Genomic DNA, 26,862 nt, shown 5'->3' with positions numbered 1-26,862 from the left:
TCCAAATAAACAAGCCTTTATTAAGTCATATTAATTCAAACAAACAAACAAGCAAACAGAAGATGTGAAAAAACCTAAGAAAGATTTTCATTTCTATCAATATTTATTTTCTACAATGGCAAACAATGTAAGGACTACAATAAAATAAGGTGGGTATTTAGGGCCGTAATTAAAAAAAAATATACATAATTGCGGATTTTTTAATTTTGAATGATAATCATTTTCTTTTTTTGTTTTTCACTTGCCAGCTTTTTAATTAATTATAATTTGTATTCCTTAATCTTTCAAAAAAAAAAAAAAAAAAAAAATGAAGAAAAAAAAGAGCAAAAAAAAAAAACAATTGGTTAAAGAACATTTAAAAAACACTTGGGTTCAGACAGTTTTTACTTTTTTTCTGAGTCCTTGACAAGCTCTCTAAGGGTACCATAAAACATGTATGTATTTTAGAAAGTCAAGAAAGAGAGAATTAAAACAGAAACATAGAGATAAATGATCTATGATTACACTAAAAACTCCATTGTAAATTGCAGTTTAGGTTAGAGATATAAAATTAAAAAGAAAAACGTTAAGAAATATGACAAATAAACCAAAAATATATAATATAAATATAACTATAAAAAGGTAGCCTCTTAGATATTTCTTACTTTATCTTCTTTTTTCTTAATTCTTGCAGCCTATATCTTTTTCTTAAATCAATATAATTTTGAAGTACATCTGTGATATGCTCCAGCTTCCATCTGCAAATAAAATTTATAACAACATCAGTCATTTTAATTATCTATAATTCATTTTGATCTATTAAAATTACTTTTTTATTACGTATTGACAATGGGGGGTTTTAGGAGGGGTAAGTTCGGGTACATTGACCGAACGTCATACTTTCTCTGTCTATCTCGAAATTGGAGACATCAACAGCAGATAGTTGAAGTTTAATTATTGCAACTTTTTAATATTAAGGAGATAAATTTACAAAGCAAATAATATATTTTTGGAGTAGGTGGAGAGTGATATCGACTCAATCGAGCAAAATTGCTCGAATATTTTATGCATATTTGCTCTTGTTTTGGTTTTTGTTAAATGTTTGTATGTGCGTTACGAATTTTGTATGTTGAGGGATTTTATTTAGTTGTTTTTGATCTGTAATATATGTATAATGATGAGGTAGGTTTTTTTTGGAGAGGGATAATTATAAGCTAAAATGTTTATCTATGTTATTTTTTATACGTGATCCTTCTTTCTTTCTTTATTTTTTATGTAATTAATGCCTATAAAATGAAAACTTCAATTAAAGAAAAGAAAAAAACAACTTAGGAGTGGCTAGCTGGGACCACTCAAAACAATGTATTGACAGAAAAGAAAAGAAAAAAAAAACCTACTACTGGCAATATTGAAGGCCAACAAATTTGAAGTGGTGGTTGGAATCAAGTCGCTTCCAACAAGGGGGGAGTAAGAACTTTGAACATTGAGATACCCCATATGTCAGTCGAACCAAATAGGATATCAGTCGTAAAATTTGATGTAATTTAAATAAAACTTTTATTACTTTGCACAAACGACAGCAGTTGGTGTCAAACATTGTGTATATTTAATTAAATAAGTGTCTTTCCCACAAAAATTATGTTTTTTTATAAATAAAAAAAAAGGTTATCCAAAAGTTTAAAAGTTTCCTGTCCGACTCTCGATGACACCCTCTCCTCTTGTTATTAATAAATTATATACAGATATTCAGATAGTGTCAGCTTAATATAAAAGACGGTCTTGTACCGGTTTCGTACCATTTAAGAATTCTAATTTAAACTTGCATCAATATATCACGATCTTACGTCACTAACACATAAATTTACAATGTATTTTGTTATTAGCAAACTCGGTGAGTTTGCTTCACTTCCCCCTAATCAAAGTTCTGAACGTGGATTGGGCGAATTCCAATTTATTTCAGGTAAAGGTTTCGAGATACAATACAGGTAATGATGTGATATATAATGTTTTTGTAATGAGTGATAAGGATCTTCTTATACATCAAAACAACACATGTAAAATGATATGTTTTTCTATCAAACATGCATGCAATAGGTAATGACTAAATTATTCGACAAATAGTTAAATGCTCTGTTTTTACATACTTACTTAATATGCAGGAAATATAAATACATTATTTACTAAAGACTTAATTAAAAACCGCATCCCAGTGTGTGTAAAATAATATTCATAATTTTAGTTGGAGGCCTTTCTAATTATAGAAGGATGTTATTATTTACTTTTCATATTCGCTATTAATTTCATATCACTGCTCAACTTACAATTAATATGCTAATGGATCATTTTTACGTAACGTCAACATTATTGATGTCCACCATTCCACGATCAAGTTTTTTTCTTCGTAGACATTAAGAAAATAGTAAAGTATTGAATGCCAAATAGGATCAACACATACTCGTAAAAGGACTTATACCTTACTGTTTATAAACTTTGTATCTCCCTATTACCTAATTTTATTTTATATATGACCCTAATATCTATTTAAAACATTGTTACCTGCCATTCTTTAATTACACATTTCAAAAAAAAAATCTGTGTTAATTTTTTTCTTATAAATAGACATTGTCCAATTTAGTTATTCTATTTGGCCGCCATTGGCCTCATTGATGGCGATGTACATCTTGCAAAAAGAGTTGCAAGTATGGAAAATGAAATTTGGGTCCATGGCAGCCCACTCCTTGTCAACAGAGACCTTCATGGCTTCAAAGTTCGATGTGCATTGATATCCGGACAGTACGGTGCCCACATTCTCTTGTTTAAGAAAATCATTGTTGCCTCCAACGGAATTGTTACTACCATGTTTGGTTACTGGAGGGTTAAAGGCTCATAGTAGCCATTAGATCTACGTTTTTAAGGCCAACCTGCTCCCCTGGGTCCAAGCAATTTCCCCGATGGCAACATCATCTTTCAGCAAGATGGTGCCCATGGCTCACGCAGCGAAAATTACTCAGACCTTCTATGCTAAGGACTTTCACACAACTTTTGAAATTTTTTAACACGACTGTGTATTTAAGTTGCAAATTTCCTACCCGGTATATGCACTTGGAGCTATAACATAGGATAGTACATTTTGATATTCCTGCATACTATCTTCCTATTTATGTTGGTCATATTAAGAGCTTTAATTTGATACCAAACATGACTAGGTTCAAGGAAAAAATGGAATAATCAGTCATTCAAATGATTTCAGTTAAGGGAAAAACAATGAAAAACTGACTCCGTTATTAAAGGAATATTGCTTCCCAAAGAACTAATTTACACAGAAAAATAGTTTTTATGGAATAACTCTTGCTTAATATAAAGTATAATATTTTACTAGTAAACAAATTTAGCAAAAAAATAGGTATCCAACACACTTATATTTATTTTGGTATTATTTTTCCATACTTGTTCGACTAAAGCTATAAACAAAAAGTGCATACCCCCATGGGGCCAGTTTACTGAACAACACAAGTCTTAATATAACAGAAGAAAAACTCAGTGTTGCTCATAAATTTTCCTAAAAAGGGGCAATTGTAACTACGGGTACATATATAGTGTGGTTCGGTCCATATCTAGGAATTGGGGAATTTTTTTTCTTTATTTTTGCTCGAGATTATTTTGTTCATGTATACAGTCAATTCTGGTCTACCAATTACCTGATGTAAGAGTGACTTAAAAAACTTCAAAGGACTGTTGAGTACAAAAAAAAAAAAAAAAAAATTGGAGTAACCGTCTATAGCCTTATAGACAGAGATTAAAATAATATGAAACACCGGTTTGTTTAAAAAAGAAACCAAAAATTAGTTAGGTCACCAAAACAATTCGAAGAATATTTGAGAGAAAAGCAGCTTAGCTGTTATGACGTTTAATTAAATTAGCCTCAATTAGCTACAAGATTAAGAAAATAAGAACAACCCCCACACAGTATTTTGCAATGATATAGAAAGGAGTTAGAGCGATGTCGATCCTCAATTCTAACTTCTAATCCGAGTCTATCATGGACTTAAACTTATAACTCCTCAACCATATACTATTGAAAACCTGTAAGCAAAGGCTCAAGCGAGCCGCAATAAATGGGATAGAAGAACTGGTAATTTGCCAGAATTGTATAACATTTGTTCAAAAGGCCATTTGTCATATTTTTATGGAAAAAAAGTATGTATTACTTTTAAATAGAAAAAAACATATACCTATATTAAAAAAATCAAGCTTTGAAATTCATAGATTAAAGTCTTAATGCAATTACTTAATTCCAATATCATGGCTATCACAGGCCTCTTTTTAGATATAGGTATACATTTAAATAATTGAATTTAATAAATGTGTTTTTTTGACAAATAGTTGACAAATGACTTATGAACTTATGTTATGTAATTTTTCCGTTCTTCTACACGATTTGTAGTGGGTGTGCTGGAGCCTTCATTTACAGATTTCTAGTATTATATGCCTCAACAAATCCCCAAAATTACTTTTCGTTTTTCATGCGCAGTAATTATTTTTATTTCTTCAAAGATCTGTCTTTAAAAAAAAAAAAGTTTGCAATTACAAATGAGCGCGATTGTCAAATTTTATATTCTGTCAACCTCTACTTATTGACCAGTGAATTATAAAACATGAGTGTATAGACAGAGTCAATACAGCTTCTCCCAAAGATTCTTCAAATTGTCAGTGTAAGCACATGAATTTTCGTTTTTTTTAACATACATGATTTTCATATTATGTAAATCTATATGTTGCACATAAATGTATGTTTTCCCCCGTATTCTATATCTGAGAAAGAATGAAATCCTATGACTAGAGATGGTTTTTTCTCTAAACGTGCAAGGAGAAGGCAGGAGAAAGGCATATGATCCTACTGAATTAAGAACCTTGTTAATATTAGCTACATTATTAATGATTTTGAAGGAATAAAATGAATTACATCTATAAAGAGGAGAACCTTTTACATTAAAAAAAAAATGGTATATTTAGTTTTAAATTAATATGTTATATATTTTAGAAAGAGACAATAATTCTTCTTTTAGTGTGAGATGTTAATACACACACAACTTATTAAATTATATATATATATATATATAAAAGAGCACACGTATCAACCTTTTTTTCTTTCATATCAATATACGTAATTTTTTCTTTACACAAATCCCTTCCTTTCCTATGTCATAATTTTTTCATAACAAAAATGTCAACTTTAGTGTATAAATTAGAAAAAGAAAAATGGTTGTCGCAGTTGTTCACTCTTCTTTTTTGTTGATTTTGAATGGGTAGTCGTGTTGTTAACTTCTCCCTCTAAAACTAGAATTATCGCATATCTTTTGTGTAAATTGATTTAAAAATGCATAATAAATTACATAAATATAGTTTTATAATTATATTTTATAACCATGGTACAAAATATATTACCATATTTTTGCTCCCCCTTTCCACAAGCTCTTTTTCCCTAAAAAAAATGTCAACTCTACCAATGACTGATGTTAATTATTTTATTAATATTTTTAATTTTTCTAAAATACCAAACCTGGTTTAAGAGGTCACCTGCACTAAGTAAGCTGCTTGATAGTAACTTGAATGTATTATAACAAGTTAAAGACTCAAAAATTAGAAAAATTTTAAAGCCGTTTTCACTCCCACATATTTTTATTTTCTGCCATTTTTATGGCAAACTTTTGAAGCAAAAGTTGGTAATTTAACAATTTTATACACTTTTAATTCATTATGTACCCTTCCATTCTGAATGATGGCTTCAATACGAGGACGGAAAGAAGGACAGCTGGCCTTGATGAAGTCCGAAGACAAGTTGTTCCACTTCTCCGTGATCACTGCCTTCAGGACATCCACATTCGGGTGAAAAGTTTTATTTGTGTTGTCCTCCAAGACACACCAAATATCAAAATCCAGGGGGTTCATGTCGGGTGAGGATGGATGCAAGAAGTCTACCGGCCAGAGGGCATCCATGTTCTCCCTGCAGAAATACTGCACCTTCTTGGACGTGTGTGCTATGGCGCCGTCTTGGGTAAACACATAGTTGTGCTCGGGAACATGTTCTTCAACCATGGCAAGAGTACCTGAAGACCATTTATTAGGCGTCTGTGTTGACTTTGTCGTTGGTCTTGAAGATTTAGGGAGGAATCTTGCTGCTATCGGACGCCACGATGCCAAGAACCATGACCTGAACTGGATGTTTGGTCATGAAGGCTCCCTTAACCTGAGTTCTTGATTCAGCCAAGAGCTATCATTTTTCCTGATCAGAAGAGCGTCCACTGTGAAGATCTTTTTGCAAGGAGGAGATCACAAGACAATCATCAAATTTTAGTTATTATATTTTCTTTTGAATGGCGCCAAATACAAAATTGTCAGACTTTTAGAACTGAGGCTAAAAGGCCCCGAGAGGATTCTAATTTTTGAGCCCTCGCCCTGTACATAAGTACATCTACATATTTTATAACCCGGTATTAGAATAATATAATGAAGAATTATTGTAAATAGGGTTTAGGTAGATGGAGAAATCAAGTCCCTAATATGAATAACGACCTTCTTAAGAAGAATGTTAAAAATATGATCATAAATCTTATTGTACTCGAATTTTGCTTTGTGTCTTGTTGGATTCATATCTTGTAGGGTTTTATTGTTCTTATAGTTATTTCAAACATAATTAAGAATTTATGTATGTAAGTTGAATGGGGAAGCAGTTTATTTCTTCTTTGGGGATCACTTTATTAAGGATAACTTAATAATAGCACCAGTATTTAAAGTGGAAAAGTCTAAAAAATATGTGAGTTGTAAAAATACATATTATAGCAAGGAAAAAAGAAAAAAAAATTCTTAAAATAAATTAAGAAACGTAATTTAGGTAATTGACTAAGATAATTCAAATTACACACAAAAATACATATGAATTTTATCTAAAAAAGTTTGTTTTTTCATGAGTTTGCATTATTAACAAACATTATGGAATAATATAAAAAAATTAAGAGGGAATGCAAAATTAAATATCATAAATAAGTTTTTTTATGGCTATACGTAAAACAATTGTTAAAATTAATAAAACTTTAACCCTCTCAAAAAAAAAAACAAAAAAACACACAATGCCCCTAAAAAACGAACCAACTACTCAACCTATATTATGAGTGAGTAACTAAGTCTAATTTTTTCCCTGTTAAGTCTGACGTGATCTTTTCTGGACCAGAATTCAGCGAAATTTTCACTGACAGAATTTCAGATCTTAAATCAGAAATTTTCTTTATTAAACAAAAGTTAACTTTTTATTGCTAAAAAAATGACGTAGGACCTGATAAAGACTGATTTTTACTGCAAGACCGGTCCAAACCAAAGTTAGACCGAATTAATCAAAATTACAACTGTTTTAGACTGGTTTTATATTACCAAATCGAAATCTTACGCAGACCTGAGCTTAATTAAATCCTGTAGCGCTATGTATTGTTCTTGGTAAATTCATCAATCATCTCTTTGTACAAGTGAGTTTTTGTCTTTTTCAAATATCAGCAATAAAAAGTATTATAAATTTTATTTTTCTCACTTAAAAGCAGTCATAAATAGACCATTTGTACATAGACTTAAAAAAAAGAAAAAGATGGTTTAATGAAATTTGCATATATTATGACATAGTCCAGAAAATGATTCCTTTTCGGAACACAGCAATAGCCAACTAATATAAATTTACATCATATTTTTTTGTCAGTTGTCTACTTTCTACATATTTTTTGTAGTTGCCTACTTTCTACGTATTTTCCTTTTAATTGTGTTTTAATGATTGATTAGTTTGAACTCGAATTATCTCTTGTTAAGCTAGGAGTAATGCTCTACTATTAAATGATTGATAATTTCACATGTGGGAATAATTGGTCTGGACTGTGACTATTATGTGTGTGTGTGGAGAGGGGATGCTAACTCCCTATATGACCAAAATATTGTTGTCAAATTTGTCAAAAGGACAACGTTTTTTATCTGTTTTGAAATTAACAATTTACATTAAAAAAAAGGTTATTCGTTAAATTTGTCTTTTCTAAAAATTATTCGTCAAATTTGGCTTTTCTAAAAAAATAGGCATACAAAAATAAAGATTTATCAAGCTTCCTTAATAGAATTGAATTGTCTAATTACAACTGAACTGGTAATTTTTCTTCTTTTTTTTTAGTAGAAAGGCTGTAAGATAAAATAAAGATACTGCAGTATCGGACCATCTAATTCAATGAAATTGAATAATAACTTTTACTTAAATCCATCTAAAGAAGCTTGGTACCCAAAATGAATCTCAAATATATGAATAGATTAGATGTCCGTAAGGAAATTTTCTTACGGAAACACTATATTTTGCAAAAATAATCATTTTAAAATCTTTCCAAAAATATCAAAGTTAATATTTTTTCCCCTTTCTAATAATATAAAAATTCATATATTCATGTCATATTTTACTTCAAAAACCATCTGTATCCTAATAGTTTTTGTTAATTCTCAAGAAATTTATCGAGAATATTTTGTCTTTACTCTCGTGCATAAAATGATTTTAATCAAATAACGGTATTATCTGAAGAAAATAATGATTAAAGAAAAGAAGTATGATGATCAAAGGGTAAAGGAAGTGAAAGTTTTTAAATAATTGTGCTTAATTTAAAAAAAAAATCTAACAAGTTCAAGAAAGTCTTCAAAAATAGAAATCTGAAAAATAATGAGACATAATTTCGTATGATTTACAAGAAGTTAAAGCCCCCTGTACTTTTGAAATAGGCTCCATTGCGACTGTAAAACGTGAACATATAGTAAACAAATAAATTGGGTGAATTTTTTGTGCAGCGAAAATAATCTTTCGCCAAATTTACAACTAGTTCTTTATAATAAATAACATTAATAAAATACCATGTTATGTGATAGGTTATTTTGTCAGGCTGTAAAAATTTGAGAAACCTTTCGATCCAAAGCAATACACCAACTGGGGAAAACCGTTTGTTAACTTAAAGATATTTCCTGGGCTGTGCATATACTTTTTTCCCTGCAAGATGTCACGTTTGAGAAACAACAGATGACATCATTTAATCATTTTCTTTCGTGACGGTCTATACAATTTTTTCTTCTTTTTGTAGAATTTCTCTTGTTAATTCCATTAAAAGGATTAATTCAAGGAGATTGGGTAGTATTAGAGTAAGATTCAAGTATACTCCACTGCCCTAGCGGACAAAAAATTATCTACTTTGACAAATTTATTTAAACAAATATTGCTCATCATATATTTGGGTTGCCCCTTGACTTATGGAATACATTTTAGAAGAGGAAATACACAATTTTATGATTAAAAAAGAAAAAAAATTTGTTTTTTGTTCATTCTTCAATAGATCGGTGTAGGGTTAACATCTTGCTCTGAAAGAAGAATTCTCGCCTATCTCTGGTGTAATATAAAAACAAAAAAAACATACTAAAATAAATATTTACGAGTATGATTATACATATGAATATAATTATAAATTTTTCTCCACTACTGTTATTTTAAATATAGAAAGTTAATTCCTTAATGGGACACAGTAATTCATATTCTTTCCTCCCACTATATATCTGGAATAAAGACGGCATTTTTCCTTTTCCCAAATGAATCCTTTTTCTTACTATATGTCAAAGTAAAAAAGGGGCCTTAATATATTGTGTCTAACATTTTTAAACTACAAAACTGCAAAATTCTGAAATATGGGTTTTCCTCACATTGTTTTAATTACAAATTTTAGACAAAAATTATGCTTAAAAAACTCGATAATTACCACAAAAATGTATATAAATAATAATTAAACATTAACAACTGTAAGTGTATATAAGAAAAGGAAAATAAATTGAGTCGTGGTTACACTTTATACTTAGATGTTATCTCCCTAATAATGTAAGAATAATGATCAGAGGATTTAGAAAATAATATAAAAAAGGCTGTTCAGGTATCCAGCAACAACTATTAGAAAAAATCTTGTAATCTAATACATGTTTAGGATTTCAAGCCTAACTATAAGTATGACTTCCACCGTCTACCAAAATGCCATCCCAACATAAAGTTTTGTTGCAATTCATCAGGATTTTGTACTGTTTGTGTTCAAAGATGCAAAAATAAAGAGTTTTACTATAATTTAACTTAAAACATTTAGCAACACCAATACAAATCAATTTAATGCAGTGTATTTATGTATGGGATAATCCGGAATTGATGAAGCTATGAAAACATTTTCTACCTATTGATGAATAAAGATGATTCATCATGGATATAAATCCCTAATTGAGTACTTAAAAAAAAACAATTACTGAAAAACTGATGAGGGAACTCTCTTTCTACCTACAATTTATAATAATCTATGAAAAGGCTTGTTGCTATTTATAAGCTATGAAAGCTTTGAACATGGATTTGAAAGTAAATTTTTACTCATATTTATGCAATTCATAAGCTATTATTTAAAATATAAGAAAGACTGCACATTTTAAATGCTTAGAACGTAGGTATATAAATGTGTTACTTTAATGTTCGTTTGAAGGAAATTAAATTATGGTTGCATAAAATATACAAAATAATTTTGTGCCTAAAACGTTCTTTGGGATGTGTTTGTGCATGTACAAAATTAATTTGTTTTGTCAAGGACTCGAGGGATTTAGTCTATCCTTGCTATTGATATGTAGATAGTTTTGTAATAATATGATTAATTCCATAAAGTGCATATCATTGAGAATGAAATATATATACTTTGCATAACTGAGCCATTGACTTTACCTGACAAAAAGAGTATGTTCAAGGAATGACGTCACATTTCTTTTTGAACAGATATCTAGAAGACCTGTTGCAACAAATTTCAGAGTGGAGAGGAAGATTCATTATTCCTGCAACCTATATTCATTCAGTGCTGCTTCAACGTATTGGAGCGAGAAAATGTTGCTTAATCCGCAAGTTAATAGTGGGGATACATTTTATCCTCCCTCATGGTTGCAACAGCCCTGTTTAGTAAACAATTATCATTCTCTCCACTCAAAACCTCTACCTTCAAAAAGAAACTGAAAAAATATTACTAAAAAATTACATTACAGGGTTGTTCTAAAATAGTGAAACACTTAGTTTTTAATGCACTCTAAATCTATTACGAGTAATTTTTTGATGTTGCAAGAATAAAAAAATAAACATTTTTGCAGCAATTTTGTTTCAATACATAAAATTTCATTCAATCAAACCTATAACAATAACATCGAAATGTTAGAAAATGGCTCCTCTAGCAAGAGCATCATCAAGTCCTTCAATGTGAGGCGGGCCTTAATTTGGCAGACTAATACAATTTTTGAGGAGACTGGAAAAACTTCATGAAGTCCTGGCCAAGGAAGAAAACCAAAACGTCTGACCCAAAGGCTGACTAAGGCTATAGTGGCCAAGATCATGGGGAATTCCGCTCGATTCCCGAATCAAATGGCTCAATAGTACCAGATGTTCAAAAGTACGGTCATAACAGTAATCAAAGAGAGCCTTGATATAAAGCCTTAGAAGTACTTCCCTCTGAGGCCATTAAGGTCAAGAGAAAGGTCAGACCGGAACACTTCCTTGATTGATATGCAACATATCCTGATGTTATTGTGATATTCGCTAATGAGAACTTTTTTGAAACAGAAAAAAACAACAACTCCTAAAATGAAATAATCTTGGCAAGGAATCTCTCCAGTATCTCTATTGGGATTATGAACCCAAAAATTAGCCTCAATCATGGCGTAGGATGTAGTTGCATCAATTGGGAAGAAATTAACCTTTTTTCCGTATACCCGATGGTGTAAAAAACAATAAGGACAAAAAAATCGGCACTTAAAGAGCAAAGTACTTTTAAGGATCCAAGAAGAATACATATACCTATAAGGACACCTATATCTGCTTCCAACAAGATGGGGTGCCCACCCATTATTCCAAAATATTTCAGGAATTATGTCTCTCCAATTTTGCCCCTTTTGGTCAATATACTTCTCTGGATTTTGTAATGTAGGGGATGATTGATCCAATGCTGCATCAAGGGCGGGCTAATGGTTTTTCCCATTTTTGTGTAGAAGAAGGAAAAGCTCAATGTTCCCATCAAACTTCTGTATAAGAAAATTTCGGAACCCCTTTTTTTCACTCTAGACGGATCTCCGTGCCATTGCACCCCTAAGATTCAGGCCGTCCGGAGAGACAACTTTTCAAACTTTAAAGACCTCAACATCTCTATAAGCGAACTCCTTGGACTACTCTATCTGGGCACGTCTGGAGGAGAGGGTGAGTGCTATTCCTCACAGGAGTGCCCAGTCTCTAGAGGCATCTATCAAATGAAAGGGACAATGATCGAGTTTGACTACATAGTCAAGGTCAGCAAGGGACTTAGGCCTCGTATTGAGACAATTATTAAAACTGAGGGATCACATATTGATTAAACGTTTTGCCGAACACTATTTTCAGAGGATTTTGTGATATAAATAACCTCACAAAACATCTTGTTTAAATTTTAATCTTAAAAAATAGAAAAAATAGTAATTTGTACCATTAGATAAGATCACCCCTGTATATACGGGTATACATTTATTGTATACATGTTTGGATCTTTTCGATCCACTCACGTCTACTTTGAGTCTAACAAATACTACCAGTTATAAATCCCGAGTTAATTATCATTGTTACGCCCGGTCTTTCATGCGTAGACGTACAAGTAATTACTTTATACTATAATGTTGTCAACTAGAAAAAGCCGCTCCCGCTGTCTAGGGCATATTTTATACACGTTTAAGAATATATCTCACCTTCATCATTTGTAAAAGATTCTCCAGTTGGTAGATGTGCTTCTCTTCACACGAAATTTCATCTCTTCCCCGATTACTATCCTGAGTATCCAATTGTGCATTCAAAAAATCCTCAAAGGATCTGAAGAGAGTAATAAAATGAGAAAAAGGTAAACAAAAAAAAAAAAAAAAAAAAAGAGAGGGGGGATTGCATGCTAATTGTATCTTAGATCTTAATTAACTTTTCTCAAAATATACTTAAAGTTAGATATGTATGTATATTTGGACAAAGACGTACAAATGAAAATGAAATTAATTTGCCATAATATTGACGCTCACACGAAGGTGTAAATTATATTATGTCACACTAATGACGTATTCTTCATAACTTTTATATGTATATCGATTCATATAAATATATTTTTTTTGAGGTGTATGAAACATGATTTCTGGAAGTTATAAAGGGATCTGTTTTTTTCTTCTCTACTCAGATCATTATTGATCATGTAATAGTATACATATAGAGTGATACATTTGTTACAAATAATTACTTAGAGATTAATGAAGCTTACATATAAATACACACTTTTGTATTGCTTGTGTAAATAGCTATTAACAAACTAATGCAAAATATTGATTAAAAATTAAGATAAATATTTTTAATTGATACTATATAGTTCAATTTAAAATTTCCAAAAGTTGAGTTTCCACATCTATCGGACGTGTATAAGAAAAAAACATGTTTGTGAATAAAAACTTGATTTCAAAGTACTCTGCATGGACTATAACCATCCTTAAAGATGAGCCAAAATAAATTAAATTGTAGAAATGACCATTTTTTAGTTGATATTTTATACTTGAATTCTTAAAATTGGTTAAATAACAACATATCCATAACTCAAGACCTATCATATTTGATACACGAGTTTTAGAATTCTTGATTTGAACGGTGTAATAATATTTTGGCTCAAAAACTTCATGAATTTAGTCACACATATATACAATCACTAGATCATAAAAAATAAAAAAAGATTGGTTTTCCTCACATTTTTTTCTTCCAAATTTTAACAATTATTTTTGATAAAAATTTTAATTTTAAAAACTTTACAGAAAAAACTCATTACTTAATGGGGATATCGTTTATTATGTAATAAGAACTGTAAGTGTATAATGTATGTATATAGAGGTGTGCGCGTCTAAAACTGAACACTCCTTTAAATTTTACACCATGCACATATTCGTGACTTTATTGAGTTGAAACCAGTTTATACTTCGAGGCAAGGGTCTTGACTATTTATAAACAAAATTCCAGCAAAATCCGGGGAAAAACTCCCACTAAAATTGCCAAGGTTCTGAACTGCAGCCGTACCACTGTTTACAGCGTGGTAGCCAAAGGGACTCCTTAGGTGACCACAAGATCTAAATCAAGGCCTCGAAGGTCGGGCGAAATGGTTGCTGCCTTAAAAAAGTCTGTCGAGGACAAGAGAGGCAAGATCGCCGTCAGCAGAAAGACCATGGACCGGCTAGTTAAGAAAGATCTTGGCCTTAAGGTCTACAAGAGAACCCCTCGTCAAGCCCTCAAGCCATAAAATTTAAATGAGTGTTCAGTTTTAGCTGCGCACACCTGTATAAGAAAAAGGATATATGACTCAATTAGGGGGAAAATAGGGAAACAAAATGACGTCAATAGACTTCAATATACTGAGATTTGAATACTTTGAATTTGAAACTTCAACAAGATGTAATTTATTAATTAACAATTGAATTTCAACAAAATTAATAACGTATGCCTGAGCTCTCTTAATAATTAATGTAGCCACCCATAGGAGCAATGATGGTCTTCCATGTAGCCTTCCAGGCGAGAGTGGAAGACCTCTTCACCCACTGCAGATGTAGTTCTCTGTCATGACGTCCCAGTGCTGGCTGACAGTGGCTTTGCGGACCTCGGTGTTTGGATGACAGACACTGCAGGCCTTCCGCTCGACATGCACCCAAAAGGTGTAGTCGAGGAGATTGACATCAGTGCTGTAGGGGTGTCGAAAGTGTCAAAAAAATGTTCAAAATAACTTATAAAGACTCATTCAAAAGAGTCTTGTAATCGAGGAGATGGGTTTCTTTCAACGCTGATCTCAAAAGAAGTCTCTCCACTCTCACAAGGCTCTTTTCACCCACTTTTTTGATAACTCTCTGTACAGGCTGGTCTGAAACCCAAAATCTCTTGCATGAACCCTCGAGGACTTGAAGGGATTGACCTAGGGGGTTTTCTTTAAGTCCTCCGGGTCCAGTTTGGAATTTTTCTTTCCGAAGAGAGAAAATTTCGTTATTTAAAATTAACTAATAATAAATCAAATTCTTGACAAATTGTTAATTTCATGAGACTCTTTTTAAATTAATTTCTCTCAATATGTATTTTCATTTATGTTTTTTTTTTATAATTGTAAGATTAAATTACTGTTACCATTTGCGTCGGTTTTATGGGCAGACATTGGGTAAATTTAGATTGATTTTACAAAATGGAAGTACGCTTTGTTGATATTTGTAAGAAAATTAACGTTATTTAATTTTATTTAAGAAATTTTATTCACATAATTTTTTTTCTTCAAAAAAAAAAAATTAAAATCTCTTTAAAAAAATTTCTTCAAAATGTATTTTATATCAAAAACCCAAAGTATTCTGTTAAAATATTAAAACCAAAAAGAAAAAGAGCCTCGCATTTCATGAATCCGTGAGTGCTGTAGGGAGGCGAACGGGAGAAAACTTGCCCCCTGAGATTTGTTGTAAGGCCCAAAATGTCCCTCTCCCAAATTTAACAAATTGAATAAAGCAAAAAAAAATAAAAAAAATAAAAAAAGGAAAGAATTGTAGTGTAAAAATTATAACTGAAAATATTTTCTTTAAAAAAAAAAAGAGTCGAAATTAAATTCAAATTTAATAGCCTTGCGATAGATCCCTCTCACGGTAAACCAGTTTTTATTAATTAATTGATATTATAAATGTGATAGTTAAAAAAACAAACTTTTCAGTGGTTGAATAAGAATTAAAAAAGAATATACGTAAAGCATATAATTATTTTTAGTTTAATTAAGCCTAAGAACTCAAATAGTTTTTCTCCTATTATATTTTAAGCTTAGAAACGTCAACACTTTTTGTTTTGAAAATATATTTTGAATGTCTTCACTTGTCGAAACAAAATATAAACAAAAAAAAACTTTACTTCTTTCAATTCTCAAGAGTCCAACCCTTTATAATTTCATTCAGTAATTAATTACAAAAAAAAAAAAAAGAAGAAGATATTTATGTAAATATACCCGGCGGTTTTGAGACTCGGGCTCAATAACTGTCGTTTCTCATTAGGATCACTTCTTTTACCCCAGGAAGGTGTAAAATTGACAGATCTTTTCAATAGGATTTTCGATAAATCTGATTCAACCCCTGGTGTTGAAATGACACCACCAATGATGCATAAACTGAAGAGACAAAATAGTGTGAGACGAGGAAGCATTTGAATGTTCTTGAATAAGTCCATGGCTTTGTCTAAAAAGATAAAGGAAATATAAGATATACATGATCCATGTGACCTTTCAATAAATAACACTGTGCAACAGGATTTGTGCCTGCCGGCTAACATCCACATTTAGCATTTTTAATTAAGCCACAAAACGAGATAATGACCATTGAAATTTACAATTGCTGTAGGTTTTGGACTTCAATGTCTTTTTTTTTAAAATTACATTTTTAGAGTATAATTTCACCTAGAAAGTCATCTTTCTAGGTGAAATAACGTTACATATAGATAAAAATTGAAGGAAATACTAATAACAATTGATAAAAAACATTTCAGCATTCAAAAAATAAAGTAAGTGTGAATTATGTTATCTGGAATACATATACTTCCTATAAAATATCTCTAATTATACTAAAATTGAGTAAAATGAATAAGCATATTTTTTCACATTTTATTCAATTCCTTTATATTATATAGCTTAAAATAAAGAAAAAAACCTTTTCTCGTTAATTAAGTCGATTTCTTTAGAAGCCACAAGAAGATCAATCACAATTTACATATGTTTCAAATGCAACGTATTTGATAAGTATTGATTGATTAGATGTAAGTATTCTAGTCAACTTATTTATATTTAATTTCTGAACTTTTCAAAAACCCTTCTTTTTTTCTTATTTATTAAATATTCCATAGAAAAATTAAAGTTAATCTAAAAAAACAATCAAAATCGAACTTTTTTGATGGGTTGTCTTTTTAAGTTGTCAAATGAGGTTTAGTCTTTGGTTTAAAAGATTATTTAAAGGCCAAACCTACTTCTGTTGAATAATTTAATGGTCATTTTTGTGTTTTACAGCTTAAATGTGAATTTTAGCTGGTGGGTATTCCATTACATAAATTTTGCTGAATAATATAATAATTTCAATTTATTCTAGTAAATGCAGATGTTATCATCGAATAAGTTAATAGTTATTTACTTATTTTAAAATCTTAATTAGAATTAATGGACCTTAATATACAAGGGGAACCCTAAATATTGAAAAATGAATAGGCATATATCACTTTTTTATTTTATATAATTTAAAATTCCAATTTTTGTATCAATACTACTAAGTATCTTATCAATCAGTGACAAAAAGATAATCGAAAATGTGTGTTTTTTTGGGTCTATTTTTGCAGAAATTACAGCCTTGAGTCTGTTAAAGAAGGCATCGCAGGAGGAACAGGTCACTTCAATGGAAATGTTTCTCCATTTCTTCATTAAGAAGGTTTTCAGTGCATCCAAATTTGGATGCCTTATTGTAGTTCCTGTCATACAAAATGGATCGGATTAAAAATCCAGACTAGATATAATCCGAAAATTGCATCTCCAAAAGCTAGAGAGGTGAGTCTTGCAATATTTGTCATATTAAATGTGTGAGAGGCAAAACCATCTTGTTGATAGGTATAAGTATTTTACCCGAAATGGGAATTGGACCATAACTACAAACTTTTTCTGGGACAGTGTTCAAGTACTAAATGCTTTTAATTTTGATCATCAAGGTCATAAAAATAAGTTTGAGTGACTTATTGTATCTGAAGATGGCACTCCAAGCAATCCATGACTCTGGTTTTGGTTTATGTTGAATGATATCAGGCTTGGATATTGAACGGAAAAACGAACAGTGTTCACTCTTTCCGTTCATTTTTTGAACGAATGAACGACGAACGGAAAACAAAAAAAATGAACGGGGAAAAAATATGAACCGCGTTCATTTTGACGTTTATTTTCTTCGAACAAATAGCAGATTATAATTTTTAGCCAATAAAAATTGAAAAAACCCCCAGCATTCGGGGTACAATTGTGGGTTTGTGAGGGGCTCTTAGTAGTTACATAAGTATCGGCGATGGGTTGCATCTCGTTTTGGGGACCTGTCGATAACCAAAACACACCCAACATTTGGGTTGTTTCTTCAAGTGGTGGTAAAATGCATCCTATTTTGGGACCAGGTGATACTTGAAAACAGGCCCAACATTCGGGGTACAAAATGACAATTCAAAAAGTCTATGATGCCCCGTTTCCTCATAAATCTATACGAAATGGTTTTATAGGAAATTGTTTTTATACGAAAATGTTATATACGAATTGTGCATATACGAATATGTTTAATACGAGTTAGTTAGATTAAGTTACTCATTTGTGGGACTCAGGCAAAGCCAGTTGAAAAATCAAAAAAGGGCGAATGGATAACGTTTGACGCTTCTCCCTATTCCTGCTTCTTGTATTTAAATTTAATTTATATGGTATTGTGATCAATCATGGAATTGAATAGGGTCAATCCGAATCTATTTGGCGCCCTATGCAAAATATTAGCCAATAATGTGTATATTTAATATTATACTGTTACACAAAGCTGAATATATTAATTGCCTTGGACATTATTGTATTCTGAGATATATAAATACCTTTAATAATGTAATAAATAATTTAAAAAAATAACATCCATAGCCAATGCAAAATTGAACTATATACAAAACGAAAACTGTAGACAAGTGTTACAAAATAAAAATATTACAACTGCACGAATATATGGATAGTGTAACCTGTTGATACGGTCAACCTTTCCAGTAAATAAGGTAACTCAGAAAAAAATAGGTCGGTTCAGCTATTTTTTAAAGTAGGGAGGTTGTTGAACATAAATTGAAGGTTGTCTTGAATTAAAGTAATTAAATTTTAAAATCGAAATTCGCGAAAAAAATCACTAAAAACTATTTTGCACTAATTTTGAAACAAAAAAAAAAGAAGTTAATAGCCTTTATTGGAATTGTAGAAGTTACAAAGACAATGGAATATGTAGTTCCATTAATATTTGTTCCCAAAACATACTTCTTAATCTTGCTAAAGGTGAAATACGAATTGGGCATCTTCTGAAGCAAACACAGTACATCATTGGAATTATTCAATGAAGTAATAGACGCGTTTCACTCCTCCAATCAACTCAATAATTTGTCACATATCCAATTAAGGTTGTTTTTAGATCAAGAAGATACTTTTTACCCTTATTTAAATCATAAGAAGGTTCCAATTTCACTGCTTATGTATATTGAGAGGTCAAATAAAGTTAAGATTGTTGATGGAAATCATAGCGTCATAGCTTATTTAAAAGGTAGAAAGACGATAATGTAGACAACAAAAGAAAATTGAGGAATTGATTCATTCTAATGTCTTTTATACCAATAAGTTAAAATTTGCGAATTTTGCTCTTCACCATGAATATATACAATGGACATTGTTTTCAAGTGCTATGTGTGAAGTAAAATTATACGAGGATTTTTAAACTGATTGAATCAGAAAACGTCTAATTTCATGATTAAAAAGTCCTTCTTTTAATGTGCAAGAAATTAGAAAACGATAAAGACATAGTGATCCTGGAGCAAATAGAAGAGTAAATAAATTGTCAAATGTATCTTGAATTCATTGCATGTGTCTAAATCCAAAAATTCTTAAATTTAATACTATAATTGTATTTATAATATTGATGCAAATAAATGTGCATTTCATTTCTGTATTCAGGGTGAAATATTATTTTTACTGAACTAAATTATTGAATTGATTATTTAATCTGATGAATTTGTCCTTCCAAAATAAAGTATCAACTTCAGTTTGTGTTTGTACAAAATAATTATGTAATAAGTTTCTTTCAAATAACTAATTAATATGAAATGTTATTCTTCAATTGATATTTCAATACTAATTTGATTAATTCATTAAGTCAAATTAGTCAGATGGATTTGGAGTCGCATAACTCAAATGTAGGGATTCAATGCCAAGATCAAAAAATATTATTACAAACAATAAATAAAGAATAACAGATTATTAGATGTTTTTTTTTATTTTTAATAAGACTGTTTATGTTGATTAATTATCTTAGGGACTGAAAATTTGTATTTAATTTCTAGCGTATGGTCTAAATAGTTTCTTGAGGTTGGATTTATAATATTTAGAGATAGCGGCTCTAAATCTGGAGGTATTTTAATATTTGCAACTCCAAATCATAGATAAAGATACATATTTTTTGTGTTCTAAACCGACTCCGAGAGTAAATAACTCATCAGTCCTAATTATTACTTCGTGGGAATTAGATGTAACGAAATGGAATAATTGCTTAAAGTACCATGTGGTGTTGAGAAAAAAATTACAACTACGACAAACATCGATTCCTAGATCCACGTATAAATACCCTACTGAAACTCAATTTCTGCCAATTTGTTTGTCATGAGATTAAGGAAATTAGATTAGGAATTATTCGAAATATTTATTGTATCATATGTCATGCCTATGGCGAAACAATCAGGCTAAGTATTTATATTTTAGTATCAAAATTTTGATGATTTATAGAACCCATTATTGTCCGATTCGAACTGGAAAGTTTCATTCCTCTACAATCGCTCCAAACAACCATAACATTCATTTATAACTTTGGCCCTCTATCATTTATTTTATAAATTATGGGGAGTAGTTTGTCCGGGGGTAGGAACCCTATTCCAGAACAAAGGAGCACTCTCATGAATAGGTTAATGAATATGAAAATTATGTTTAAAAAACAAAACGACTCAAAAAGTGGATGAACAAATAATTTTTTTATATTATTAAACTAAAAATAATTTAATACTAAGTCCCTAAAAAAATTTAAAAACAAGTATTCAAATAAAATGAGTATTTGCCAAACTTACACCTACTTTTTTTTGACCTTTTAAAGTATGGAAAGTATATGAAGATATTTTGATGAAACACTCACACTTATCTTATGAGTAAAGCAAAGTTTATCTGTATGTCTGAAAAACAGTCAAAGGCTGCAATGCCAGAAGTATATCATAAACATATTTTTATCTAAGAAATAAGAAGTTGCATTAATGTTTTTGTTTGCTTTTGTTAGTGAGCGCTGTAGAGGCTAAAGTACAAATCAGTCATCACATCAAAAAAAAAAATTCCCCTCAAACTCTTCTTTTTCTTTCATTCTTGACGAGAAAATACGTCATTTAAATTCATATAAGTATTGAGTAGTTACGTGCGAGTGTACTCATGAAAAAAGGAAAGTAACACTAAGTATTTCTTTAGGGGTTATCTTTTGTATTATTAAATCAAAATGAACCTATGAATTTTTTTTTAAATTTTAAATTTTTTGAATAGAAATCCAAAAGTTAATATTTTTTGAATAGAAAAAATATTTTTTTGAATAGAAATCCAAAAGTTAATATTTTTTGGAAAAAAACTATAAAATATTAAATTTTTTCGAATATTTTTTTCTAAAATCTACAGCTATTATAAAAAAATTAAATTTTTAGGAAATAATTTCAAAATTCTTTAGCTATTCACAAAAAATTTCAAAAATCTTTAGCTAATCACAAGAAAATTAAAAATCTGTAGCTATTCACAAAAAATTTCAAAAATCTTCAGCTATTCACAAAAAATTTCAAAAATCTTTAGCTATTTTCAAAAAATTAAGTTATTTATTTATTATGTCTAGTAAAAAACAAAAATTCCTTAATGGAGGGGTGGGGGTGGGCTATAGCCATTCCATTCTACCTTCTACAGACACCCCTAAGTTATGAACCACTTTTTAAATATTATTTCAAAATCTCAAGTACCCCAAGGGGCAAACCTACTCCCATTAGAGAACCACTGTATTAGCCGACTCTGAGCAATGTAAGGAACTGACTCTAGTTTATAAATAGGATCCAATTGAAACAAGCACAAACTGATTCAAATTCCTAACATAATTCGAAACGAAGCTTACATGAACAGGAATGTACACAAATCAACTTGTAAATTGATAATGAATTTATCAATAAAAATGTTGTAGATGATATTAAACAATGTTCGTTCCTACCTATTATATAACCAGGAATTTAAAAAAAAATAGTATGTTTGAAAAGTGAATTTGCCATGGCCTCAATCCCTGTAAAAAAAAAAGCAATGTGTTTCTAATGAGTGATCAAAATACAATCGAATTTTGTTAAGTTGACTTTTTTTCAAGGAGCCCAGGGTATTAATAAATGTATTATAATTTGGAATTCATTAAGCAGACATACGGTTAATATTAAATCAACTTTAATTCGTTTCAGGTTATTAGACCTAAAAAGTATCAAAAACAAAATAGTTGCTATGAGTTATCAAAATTAGTGTTCTAACAGTCTTATTTAGGACCAAGGACTGCATTGTAGTACGGTCCATCTTGTTGCTCCTTAAAGAAGGTAAAATCGATTCTCGTGACGTCCTAAAGGGTGTTTTTCGGTTCTTTTTTATTATTATTCCGTTTTATAATAAATACGTATTATATAACTAAGTAAAAAAAAATATTATGATCCGATTAAATGGCATTATACCTAATGAAAAGAGCGGGGTTTTTTTTGCAGAATATGTAAAATGCTCTTAATTCATATCTCAAATGATATATAACTAAATGTACCATCAACATATTTTGAAAAAAAATCAAAGGGCCGACATTTAAGGATCGGTAACAAGGACTGAGAGTCCTGGGACCATTCCAAAGAACTAACACTCCTAAGGACCGATAAGACCTGTTCTAAGACTGGAATGGACTGACACAACACTAATTAAAATACAATCGATTTTTTAAGGATGTTTAAAAAGTACATACTTTTTTTTTTTTTCATCCAAGAGCCAGTTAATTAATCCTCATTCCAAAATTACTCTTAAAAATATAATCCAAATAATTTTTACATGTTTACTATTTCCCCTCAATGTAAAATTTGCATATTTACAAAAAAGAGAAGGCTTGGATCATCATAGATTTAATAACAATTTCAAGTTACCCATACATTTTCCGTAACCAGTGAACCCTATCTAATGGAATGATATCCAAGGATCTATTTTCGTCTTACATAATATGCAAGAAAGGTTATTTAAGCCACCTCTTTCATTCATTAGTAATGAGTAGAGTAAATAAATACCCTTGTCATGATCCAAAATAGAACTGGCAATAAATTAGAAATATTTTGTATTTAAAACAAGGGAGTTGTATGTAGATGTAAGCCTTTCATTTATCAAAATCATCATCGGATTAGAGAGACAAGATTAATTGCTGATATGCATGGGCTACATATGTACAATATAAGACACTCTATGAAATTTATAGATCAAAAAAGTATCATAAATTATCTTAATTTAAGAAAAATTGTATTAATATTTATGAGATAGAAATGCTTTTAATAAATACACTTTTTTGATCACATCAATAATATAATTATTGAAGGTGCTGTGTTGAGTGATTTATGTAGCTGGATGTTGCTTTTTTGATAATAATTAAAGTAAGGGGTTATAGATTGCTCAAGAAGAAAACAAAACAATATTAAGTACTGATGGATTTTAATAAAAATGAAAAAGAATTTCTCCGTTTTTTCATCCCCATATGATACTTTTACAAAATGGTTACATATACCTAGAATATATCCAAAGAAAAATTATAGAGGCTTTTACACAACAGAAGCAAGCAAATTGATCTAAAATATAGGGGAAAAATTGGTATATTACCCAAAGGAACACTTTTCAAAAATGCCGAGTTCCATTACTTGATTATTAATAAAAGATATAATAAAACGAGTAATGGTTTAAAGGTTTATCGTGGTTGTATCGTGAAATATCTATTGACTTATCAATATTTGAAATAAACAAAATGAGAAATAACATCGTTTGATGAATTTTTAATAAATTACAAGAACATTTCAATAATGTTCTACATAACATATGGCTATAGATATAATCCATTTTGCGCAAGACTAGTGAGTTAATCAAGTAAAGATTGTTTGAATACTGCCATTTCTAAATATATTCGATGCAATCCCCAGATATATATAAAAAATATTTTTCCAAAATAATAAAAGATCATCAAAATATAATGTTTTCTAAAAAAGTCAACTCGACAATATTAAAAACTGATTGATTCAAAATTATTCGATTATCGTTAGTGACCTTTATAGGATTTTTGGTTGTGGAGGGAATACTTTTGGAGCACTTTTGACAAAATATTTTTTCAGAACCATATTTTTTGAATGATTTTCTTTTATAAACCTTTTTTTTTTGAGAAAATATTTCTTTTATTGATTCCCCGAAGTTCATGGACATCGTGCTTAGAAGAAATTATTCTCTTAAACTCATTGTGCGTAAGTTCACGCCCAGGTGATTTCTAGAAAAAGAAATAAGCTTTATCTAAATGGACTTCACACAAGATTTCTATGTTAGTTGGAGTAATTGTTATACTATGATGTTTATTTATACTTAATAAGTGCAACTCCATCTAACCAATTAAAGGAAAATTTAAAAAAATATATACATTTTTTTTCTTAAATGACCGAAAAGACATGACAATTTGTTATTTCTAGTGTAAAAAAAATACAGTAGAAATTTTTTTGGATAAAAAACGCCTTCTTTTACACAATTTTGGAGACAAAACTTTTGTCAGGGGGAAGGGTGTAACACGAAACTAGGACGCTTAAAATATTTGATTTTTTATTAAGATAATGTAACATTGCTAAAAAAAAAACAATTGAATCTTTTAAAACAGCCACTTCTTGTAATTTATAGCCACTGATTTGTACAATTAATCAAAGTAATAAGAATATTAAAGGATCTATAAGAAACTTTCACTACTAATAAAGATTCAATAGCTTTACAAATCTTTTGGAATTCAGTCTTAAGGGAATTTTCTAAATCGAATTGCCCGATATTTTGGTCAAGATTGAAATTTTTTGTTATAATATTTTTTTTTATCCTGCATAAAGTTAGTTAGATATAATTTTTTCCCCTTCAAATTTGATTTCTAAAAAAAAGTCGAGAGGAATATAAACTTAAAATTATAGCGGTCTTGGATTTCCATACCAAAGAACAACATTATACGTATGTCACAATAGTGGCTTTCGTTCTGAGACTGTTATTTTTATAACCAGTGGCGTCACTATCTTCTTGGAGGTAACTTGGCCCCTAAAAGTTTCTGAAGCCTTCCCCCCCCTCACTTTTTCTTATCATTTGTTAGGTTAAGTAAAAAGTCCTGACTATTTTTTTTGCTGGATGTCTCACGATTAATACATTGTATAAAATAACAACTCACTAAATTTATGCTTAAATTTAGCGTAAACTTTAAAAAAATACATTTAGAGTTTTGTGTTTGGTGAAGCCAATTATGTGGTACAGCGTTCCAAAATGGAAGTAAAAAAAAGATACATTCTACAGTATTACTACAACCAAGGTGAAAAGGCGGAGTTTGACGGATAAAAAAAAGCGTTTTATTTACACAATATAGCATCGAAGGCAGCAGCAAAGCGGTGGTTCCAACGATTCCATTCTGGTAATATGGATGTCATAAATGTTGACAAAATAATAGAAATTGTAGAATTAGATGTGAGCACTTATTCAATTGCCCAGGAACTGAAGATTTACCAGACACCCGTTCGGAACCACCTAAATCGGATAATCCTAACTGTGTTAATTTTCATGTCAAAATAAAGCGAAAAAATTCTCATAACTTTTTACTTCACCCATTATTTATAAAACATTTAAATTAATGGTGATTATCATTTTGTAAATGTGTTAAATGATGAAAGCCAGCGACGACGCCTTTGATTATGACTATAACTAATTCGGTCCAATTATGATCTGGACCAGTTTCATATAATGTTTAGGAGAGAAGCAGCTGAGCTGTCATGGCGTTTTATTAAATTAGTTGGGAGCAGCTATGAAATGAACGAAATAAAAACGAATCCCACTCCGAATCTACTATTGACGTAGACAAGAAGGAATCCGATGTTGTTCCTCACTTTTACTCAATTAGATCACGTCATGTTCTTTTAAAAAAATTACTCTGAAAAACTGACGTTTTTATATCAAATCTTTTTTTTTTTTTTTTGTATATAGAAAAGGAAAATCCGATCTCGGACCGAGTCTCAACACTGATATATATATATGTTGATTTGGTCGTATATCGATGCAAAAGGAAAAGAGGAAAAGCTACTATGGATACAGCAATAATTCAAATATGATTCTACTAATATATGTACATATTCAAATTCCATGAGAAAATATTACTTTTTGTAGGAAAATGGTTTGAAATGCAAATGATTGTGAGGATTTTCATTTTTATGTCCCCCTCTTTTGTCTATGTTTTTAGCGAGAATTTGTTATTTTAAAAAATAATCAAAAAGTATGGCAAAGGATGTATTATTCTTTAAATAGATTGAAAGGATCAAAAATTAGTCATCTATTCATTCTTACTATGCTTGAAACAAAGTTTTATCTCTTTAAAAGTAAATACATATTTTTATTTATAAAAACACATTGACAAACAATAATTAATTATTATTAAAATATAAAGGGATTTTGTGTCAATATAATGAAGGAGTACTCCAAGGAATATTCTAATATAAAAGTTTATAATTACCCTATATGATATGCGATGTGAAGGATTTCTCGAATCGTTATGAAGTATTATATTGTCTAAATAATTATATATATAGAGAGAGAGTATCTTTCGGGTGAAATGGTTCTAGTATGTAGATCGGTGTCTCCGAGGGCGAGCATCCCTCACACATTT

General features: G+C 30.2%; 1 protein-coding gene across 1 annotated transcript; it reads right to left on the bottom strand.

Annotated features, from left to right (window-relative positions):
• Positions 1 to 26,862, bottom strand: LOC121123027 (uncharacterized). Its single transcript, XM_040718103.2, has 4 exons — positions 26,710 to 26,862; positions 16,086 to 16,311; positions 12,799 to 12,919; positions 1 to 737 (listed from the first exon to the last, which is right to left on the bottom strand). Exons 2-4 carry the CDS (start codon positions 16,301 to 16,303, stop codon positions 693 to 695), a joined length of 384 nt encoding a protein of 127 aa, XP_040574037.1. The 5' UTR covers positions 16,304 to 16,311; positions 26,710 to 26,862; the 3' UTR covers positions 1 to 692.

Source organism: Lepeophtheirus salmonis, chromosome 8, assembly GCF_016086655.4.
Source record: "Lepeophtheirus salmonis chromosome 8, UVic_Lsal_1.4, whole genome shotgun sequence".
NCBI lineage: Eukaryota > Metazoa > Arthropoda > Copepoda > Siphonostomatoida > Caligidae > Lepeophtheirus > Lepeophtheirus salmonis.
The sequence above is the reverse complement of the archived record's forward strand: the minus strand, read 5'-3'. Positions and strand labels throughout refer to the sequence as shown.